Here is an 8,533-nt window from a genome sequence, read left to right on the forward strand (position 1 = left end):
TTAATTCATTATTAATTTATATTTATACTTGTAACTTGATAATACACTTTAGTTGGTTGTGCTTTTTATTTTCAAAGAGGTTGAAAAATAAAAATTTTGCAAAATGCATTTGTATAATCGTATCATATTATATAAATTTTGTAAAACGATAAATACGTGCATGATTTGGGAGACACAGCAAAATTTTCTTGCACCGTCACTATGCAGTTTACAGTACTAATAATAACATTTTGTATAAAATTTTAGCAACGGATTCAATTAAGTTTTCTTCTGCAGTCAGCATCTGTTGAATTTTGCTTAGTAAAACACTTGTACATAAACATTTGTTTAGTATTAAAAGTTTAAAATATTTGTCTTAATAGTGCTAAGATCATTTTATAATTTTCTTGGATATTCTACAAGTTAATTTAATTGTAAAACAGACATCATGGAATCATGTAAGTATAATGATCAGTTTTCATAATTGAAAATTGCTCTACTCGTAATTGTTACACATATTTATTGCATGCGTTTATTGAGACTTTTCGTAACTGGTGTTCTAAGACCCGCGATTAAAACTAATATTATGTGTAAGTGAAATAGTTCTGTTTAAATATTTTAAACTATTTTTGAACGATTGTTTCTGACATTTCATTGACATTTTTATTAACAAAGTATGTTCCAAACTTAGCTCTGAACAAAGAATTATTGGAGAAGTTTAAGAAGGCATTTTATGTTGATGAGAAAAACATATTGTCTCAAAATGTCTGTTCTCGCCAAGACCCCTTTGAAGTCTCATTATCCAGGAAGAAACTGGAAGAAACTCAAAATATTTTTAACCATAAGGTAAACTTTGTAAAGGATTTTTATTGTTTTTTGTAATTTAATTAATAAATGATTTTGTAAAGATTGAATCTGAAGCAAAGCCCATTACACACCAAAAGAATTCTGGACGCTGTTGGCTTTTTGCTGCATTAAATGTAATGAGACTTCCTTTCATGAAGCAACTGAACATTGAAGACTTTGAATTCTCTCAAGCTTATCTATTTTTCTGGGATAAAATTGAGAGATGTAACTTCTTTTTGCATACTATCGTAGAAGCTGCTAAACGAAATGAATCAGTAGATGGCAGATTGATTTCTTTCTTATTGCAAGTATGTATACATAATGATTTATTTCTGGTTTGTTCAAATATTTAAAATGTTTATAATTTGTAGGTACCAGCCAATGATGGTGGTCAATGGGATATGCTAGTCAATCTCATACAAAAACATGGTATTATGCCTAAAAAGTGCTTTCCAGAATCTTTTAGTTGTGAATCTAGTGGAAGATTGAACCAATTATTAAAAAGCAAGGTAAATTTTTAATAATAGGTTTTCTTGTTGTCATTTTCTATGTGAAATTGGTATTTTTGTTACACTACAAGCCCAAAAATAAGGGAATCCTAAATGATACCTCTTGTCAACATTGGTTAACTCTGTATCTATTTCGGTTTTTTGGAAATTGAATTTTGAAGAATACCTCCTTAGTCTTTGCTTATTTCTCCAAATTCTGTATTTTTGGCACTAATGGTTTGTGTAACCTTAGAATTACATTACATAAAAATACATAAAAGATCATCTGGAATACTTATGTACTGGAAATATGAGAGTAAAAAAATTATTTATAACAAGCTGAATAAGGCATTGTTAAATGTAAATATTGAACTTTGAGATAAGAGAAATGTGATATTCTGCTTGGGTTCTTTGTTCTATAAATTGTAATAAATGTCCCCCTGTTTCTTAATACTTCATGATTATGATTACTTCATGAGTATTCTGTTACTTCATTCAGTTCTTGGTTCTATTATTTATTGCAATAACATTGTAATTTATATCAGCATTTCTTTTAATTATAATCATCACTTTCAGATTTTTTATCGTAATGATACTAACTCTGTTCCTATTCTAGTAATTGCTGATTCAGTTGATTTAGCACACTTATCTACTATAATAAGAATGAAGGCATAAAAGATAAGTCTTATCACAGAAATACTAAAAAATAAAATTTTCTTTAAATATTTCTTTATATTTTACAAAAGGAGAAATAGTATCTGCTCACTAATCCAAACATTATCGGAGGAGTTTATTAGATATCGATTTATCGTTATGATCTATCAACTAACAAGAAGGAATTTAAAAATTTAAAAAAGTCGCCTATTTTGGAAAATAATTTTAGAAATACGTAGTTTATTTAGGAATTTTCTGACTACTTGATTTCCCCCTACCTATATTTAAAATATTTTATTTGTTGATCATTTTTTTTTTCTTTCTTTTTTGTTTCTACTTTAGAGTATTTGAAATTGAGTAATAGTATTTTAATAAGAACATTTATTATTTAATAAATTAAACAATTGTTTTAGTTGCGTGAATATGCAAAGGAACTTTATGGACTGGTTACCAATGGAATCAATGAAGCTGATGTTCAAAATACGATCGAAAAGCAGATGCTTGTCATTTATCGTATAGTTGGCATTTGCTTAGGAATTCCGAATGAAACGTTCACTTGGACTTACTATGATAAAAATAAGAACTTCCATTGCATCGGCCCTATTACTCCCAAAGAGTTTTACGAGAACCACGTCAAGCCTGTTTTCAACGTTGAAAGCAAAGTATAAATTTTGATAAGATGTTAACTTTTTCATTTGATTATTTACGTTTTGTTTGCGGAACTATTATTTTTTCTTGTTGCATGGATATATATGTGCTGAATACAGAGTGTTTTTAAATTTAATGTTAGCTGAACTTAATTTTATACCAATTCGGTTTTAATTTTAACGATTTCAAGGAACAGTTTTGAATGTAAAATTTGTTGAAGTAGCTTTAAAAAATATGTATTTGTAGATTTGTTTGGTAACTGATCCTAGACCCACTAACCAATATGGTAGGGTGTATACCATTGATTGTTTAGGAAATGTTTTGGGGGGCAGGAAGTGCATTTATAACAATCAGCCTGTTGAAACTTTAATGGAACTAGTAACAAAGAGCATAAAGGAAAATGAAGCAGTGTGGTTCGGATGTGAAGTATCTAAGAGATTTGCCAGCAAGCAGGGGATACAAGATCTTGCAATGTAAGATGATTTTTTGGAACTTTAATTTTTGAATGAATAATTAAGTTTTAGAACTGTACCTGGAGAACTGATTTACAATGGCTATTGCCTTATGTATTTAATAGGTGGGTTCGTTTGCCTTTTCTACTACTATTTGCCCATAATCGACTGCGCATGCGTTCTTGTTGTGCACAACCGATTTTTGAAAGATGCGTGAATCGTACTGAATAAAGCAAACGAACACCCTAATTAAAACACAAGCATTATTATATTAAATTAATAAGGCGTGTTTTCTTTTTGTAGTCATGACTTCAAATTAGTTTTTGGCACAGACATTCAAATAACAATGTCCAAAGCAGATAGATTGCTATATGGAGAGAGTGCCATGTCGCATGCGATGGTATTTACCGCTGTTTACGAAGACGTAAGTTTTTAATAAAAAACGTTCTACAGTCATATTAACTTCTCATATTTTCAGAACAACGGTGACGTGAAAAAATTCCGCGTAGAAAATTCGTGGGGTGAAGATCGCGGTGACAAAGGCTATTTAATAATGACCGACGATTGGTTCAAAGAATTCGTCTTTGAAGTAGTAATCGATAAGAAGTTTGTACCTCAATCAATTTTAGATGTATTCAAGCAAGAGCCGATAGTGTTACCGGCATGGGACCCTATGGGTACTCTTGCTTCGGCTAAATAGACATTTTTTCGTATGAAACGAACACAAATTAGAAAAAAAAAACGTAACCGATATTCAGTTTATATAATCTATATATTGATATATTAATTTTTTTAATTTAAATTGTATTTTTCTAATCGTAAGTTTATTGTATTTTTTTATGTATAAATAATTATATCCAGTTCTTAATATTGAGTTTACAGAAAAATATAAATTAATTGAGAATTTTAATACTTTGTTTCGCATTATCGTGTAGTAGTTAAACTTGAGGTTCTGCCCAATTCATTGAAGCACCTTTTGTGGAGATTAGTTTGTAATGTAAGGGCGTGTATTAGAACTATAGCCACTATCTCTCTCAGGAATTAAGGGAGGGTTACATTAAATATTCTCTATGTATTTAGCAAAAAGTAAAATTAAAAAAAATGTACTTTCACTTCAAATATGTTTGAGATTAATCAGTACAATTTTTATAAAACATTTTTTAATGTAATATAAGCAAAATTATAAATAATAATACTATGTAAACTTCACCTAGGATTTATTCTTCAATTCTAACAAAGAACTATAAGAGCACTAAGTGTGAGTTTTTTTTAATAAATTTCTTAGTAATTTTTTCGTTGTTCCGTGCTTTATTCTAATAATTTGCAATATTTAGGATGACTCATAGTATAAGTATATATACCTATTTTGGGTAGTTAAACTTGGTCATGTTGTTGTCCTCATTATTATGGATGTTTCACATCGCACGAATGAAGGTACTGAGGTACCTGAGGATTGTGAAGTATATTTTTCTTAGTTGCATAAAAATTTATATAATCTAAAGGAATAAAATTGATGCCCAATTTCGCTCAATATGAAATATAACTATATATACTGATAACAGGAAAATACAAAAAAAGGCAAAGTTTAACTGCAAAGATAACTATTGGAGTTTTCTTAAATGTTAAGAATTATTATGATAAGTATAAGTAACAATAAAAAAAGTTTGTAAGAATACAATTGTGTAATTTAAAAAACTTTAATGAGAAATTGGTTTAAAAACACAGTTACATATTATGTATAAGACATTATGTGCACTTGTAAATTTCGAAATTACTGGGTCATTTTTAAAGAGAATTCAGAATCGCTATTAAATCTTTTTCTGCATACTTTCTATGCAATCACAATTTTTGTATTTTTAATTTAATGCCTTGAGGAAAGAACTGTTACATGTACCACTTGTACCCATTACTTTTTAAGGAACTGAGCTAATTTTGTTCTAGTGCAACTCTTAATTTTTTCCTTAATATCTTAAACCACAGCCCTTCTTGGTTTACTTAAATTAAGATTCATTGGCAAAACGCTGTTCATTTGATATTAATTTTAATGTTTTCAATTTTTTTTACTTTATTTCGAATTTTATGTTCGTATTGTAGCTTGCACCATATTCCTTTACACATTTTTATAAGTCTAGTATCCACAACAGGTGCATATTTTGCCCTAAGATACTCACGATAAACAATGTGCTTTGCTAACTTAAACCTTCTCTGTTGAATGAGACTTAAACTAAGAAATAGTAAGCACCTAGAAACAATACTTTCGTCCCCTAATCTTAAAGCTAATTTGAATTGATTAACTGAAATTTTCCCTGCTATTTGGGCACAATTTACATAGTAGTCTCCTAAGGCAGAAAAGGCACCTCCTAAAGTTGATAACCACGAAAATGTATTTTCCAATTCACATCGTTCTCGTATCAAATATTCCATTCTGTAATTCCTAAAATAGTACTTGTTAGAATATTACTAAATCTGAAGACAGAAATAACTTACCATTCGTAATCTATTATTTCTTTTGGAGGAGGAATTAAGTCAAATTTGATTGAGTTGATGTAATTTGGTGCATGTTGTCTGAAGTGTTTCATAAAATGTATTTTGTACCTGTTGCTAACTTTAAGTTCTCTTATAAAATAATGCAAAAATATACCATTAACTTGCAATTTTACTTTAAGCTGGGAAGGTGTTTGCATTTGGTTTATTCGCAGATAATGACGGTCATATTCTAGTATAAATAATTTACTAACCACGTATTTTCCGTAGGAACTTCTATTTGAACGAATTTTTAAAAAAATCTCATCCATTGCGACTTGCAGGTTAGGCCGCAAAATGGTTATGTAAATGATGATGATTTTAAACTAATTAAACTTTTCTTAATTAGTTTTGTCGTATTGTAATGTTATAATCATTAGATATTTTTCTATTTTAACAACTGTTTCAATAAATAATTCAAATTTAAAAATTTTAAATTGACGGATAAAAGTAAGGTTACTTTGAAATGCATAGCTCATAGATAGTCCGTACAGCTCATAGATCCTGTACAGTGGACCAGAAAATTAGTACACGGAATTAATAAATGCTTGATAAATGTTGGTTATGAAAATGATAAATTTTCCAATAACATTTAAACAAAATAAAAGTTTAGTTTAACTGTAAATGCAATAAACTTTATGAACTACGTATGGGTACTTGTTGGATGAAATTTGATTTTTTCAAAGTTGTTGCTAACACATTGATTGATCAATATAAACATGTTATAAATTTCAATTTTGATAGATTAATCAACACTATATATTTATACACTTTAATTTTTGCTACATTTATTCAAAATGTCTCATCTAACGAAGAAAAAATTAATGGCTGAAATGGAAAAATACGTTTTTCCTAATATACCACCGGAGAAAGCTGTTGGCGATATTCTTACTATAAAACGTCAACAAAAAGATATAAAGTATGTTATTTTATTAATGAAGACAATTAGGAAAAAAGTTTTTTATAAGATTTTTTTTACAGGAAGTTCACTGATTGGGATATTCCTCGTCCAGATCCAGCATGTGAATTGGTGGCTGCAAAAAGGGAATTATATCATGCAGAAAAAGAATTAGAAGAAAAACGAAGTCAAGTAAAAAAGTTGAGAGAAACAATGGACTCAAAGTGGAAAGATTTAACAGAACAAGAACAAAGTCTTAGGGAAAATTTCATTAAATTCAATAAGGTTTTTGATTACCAATATATATTTCAGACTATTGATTAAAAACACAATATTCTTTAAAGTTCATCAAAGAAAATTATGAAAAAAAAATTAGAGCCGAACGTAAAATGACCGAGGAGCAGGCACTTCAAAGACTTCGATCAGAAAATATTGTTTCATTGCAAAAACAGATTGATGAATTGAAGGAAGTCAAAAATAATATGGAAGAAGAAATTAAAAAGCACGCGATTTATGAAGTAAGGCATTTTAATTTTAATTGGGGTATTAAATTTGGGACAGAACGGCTAAAACATTTAATTGTACAATAAAATTCTTTATGTGTGTAGTAAAAAGCAATCAAAATAATTACATGCAACTGGGAAAACCAATGAATTCTATTTTTAATATGGAAAACTCTAATGGCGGCAACATTGTAATTGTTTTCCTTATTGTTGTATCGCATGCTCTTTTGTTTTGGTTTGATTAGTCATCATGACAAAACAAATTGAATGACCTTTCATTTTTTAGCAATTCTTGCGAAAAGTCGTTTTAGAATCAGCCGTTTTCAAAACTGACAACGACATCATAATCAGATATGAATCGCTCCTTGAAGCCAAGGAAGAACTAGCCCTTAAGCAAGAACAAGAGCTGGATATCCTGGAGAATGCCAGAAACGAAATGGTAAGTGAAATGATACAAACAATCGTATAACAAATGAACAGTACCCATAAGTACTTGCTTCCTAACAACAACAATTACGTCTCAAATTAATCTAAAAATTTCAAATTTCATCTATGTAACAATTTGTGTATTACTTATTCATACTTCAGTAGAGAATTTTTATCTTTTGGATTAAATTAAATTTATTAGTTAGATGATGATATCGTTTTGCTAATTATTTGATGATCAACATTTGAGTTGAAAGCTTAAGAAAAATTCAAAGGTTTTTCTGGAAAATTTTCTATAAGCGCCATCTGTAGCTGTAACATTACAATTAAGATGCTTGGTAGCTTTGATAGATGGCGTCATAATGTAGTTTTTCAAAATTAATGAAATTACAAATACATATTACGAAAGAGAAAATTCACTGGAAAAAAATGTTGTAGATGAAAATAGTTGACGATAAAAAGCAACAAATTTTGGGCATGACCAATCAACTTACCCATTTGCAATCGCGATATGAAATTGCGAGACTGAAAACAGTCGAATGGGAAGTTGTGATTGCTCGAATCAAAAATAGGTGCCTTGATAAAAACAAAAAAATACACCAAATCCGGGAAGCTTGCTGGAACATTTATCTTAACATGTGTTCCCGAAAAGAAATCGAACCGGAATTTAAGAAAGACGATATTGAAAATCAGTTAATGTTTATCAAAAGAACGCTATCAGAATTGAAAAAGATAGTTAACATAGCAAAGAAAAGGGCAACTAAAGAGATGAATACTGGCAAACCTGATACGTCGGATGCAAAAAATAAATAAAAATAAAAACGATAGATAATATATTGTATTAAGCGAAATGTTATCTAATGCGTTTAATTAAATTTTGCTTATTGAATGGTTAGGTAGTTGTTATTTTAATAAATGCTTTTACGACTTCACAACCCATTTATTTATTACGAACTTATTTGTTTAAAAGATGAGTAAGAAGGCTTTGGAAGTGACAATGTGTATGTTTTATTAGCCTTCTTGTAACTTGTGGTCTGTATTGCAATTGATCCATTTGCAGCAGCTTTTGTTTCTTCTTTTTGTGAAAAAAAAAAATGACTTGCAGTAGTATTTGTT

The 8,533-nt window shown here is 29.2% G+C and overlaps 3 protein-coding genes across 3 annotated transcripts; 2 read left to right on the plus strand and 1 right to left on the minus strand.

The window, feature by feature from the left end:
* Positions 1-219: 219 nt before the first annotated feature.
* LOC108737953 (bleomycin hydrolase) lies at positions 220-3,977 on the plus strand. The gene is made up of 8 exons (XM_018471151.2): positions 220-437; positions 671-825; positions 888-1,133; positions 1,197-1,334; positions 2,381-2,629; positions 2,862-3,088; positions 3,371-3,491; positions 3,546-3,977. Exons 1-8 carry the CDS (start codon positions 428-430, stop codon positions 3,765-3,767), a joined length of 1,368 nt encoding a protein of 455 aa, XP_018326653.1. The 5' UTR covers positions 220-427; the 3' UTR covers positions 3,768-3,977.
* Positions 3,978-4,750: 773 nt separating this feature from the next.
* Positions 4,751-6,057, minus strand: LOC108737954 (uncharacterized protein F58A4.6). Its single transcript, XM_018471152.1, has 2 exons — positions 5,555-6,057; positions 4,751-5,501 (listed from the first exon to the last, which is right to left on the minus strand). Exons 1-2 carry the CDS (start codon positions 5,860-5,862, stop codon positions 5,093-5,095), a joined length of 717 nt encoding a protein of 238 aa, XP_018326654.1. The 5' UTR covers positions 5,863-6,057; the 3' UTR covers positions 4,751-5,092.
* A 247-nt stretch (positions 6,058-6,304) lies between these two features.
* LOC108737937 (coiled-coil domain-containing protein 42) lies at positions 6,305-8,274 on the plus strand. Its single transcript, XM_018471124.1, has 5 exons — positions 6,305-6,509; positions 6,572-6,773; positions 6,833-7,006; positions 7,278-7,430; positions 7,856-8,274. The coding sequence occupies exons 1-5, from the start codon at positions 6,388-6,390 to the stop codon at positions 8,228-8,230; spliced, it is 1,026 nt and encodes a 341-aa protein (XP_018326626.1). The 5' UTR covers positions 6,305-6,387; the 3' UTR covers positions 8,231-8,274.
* The last annotated feature ends 259 nt before the right edge of the window (positions 8,275-8,533 follow it).

This window comes from Agrilus planipennis, unplaced genomic scaffold, assembly GCF_000699045.2.
Source record: "Agrilus planipennis isolate EAB-ADULT unplaced genomic scaffold, Apla_2.0 scaffold120, whole genome shotgun sequence".
NCBI classification, from domain to species: domain Eukaryota; kingdom Metazoa; phylum Arthropoda; class Insecta; order Coleoptera; family Buprestidae; genus Agrilus; species Agrilus planipennis.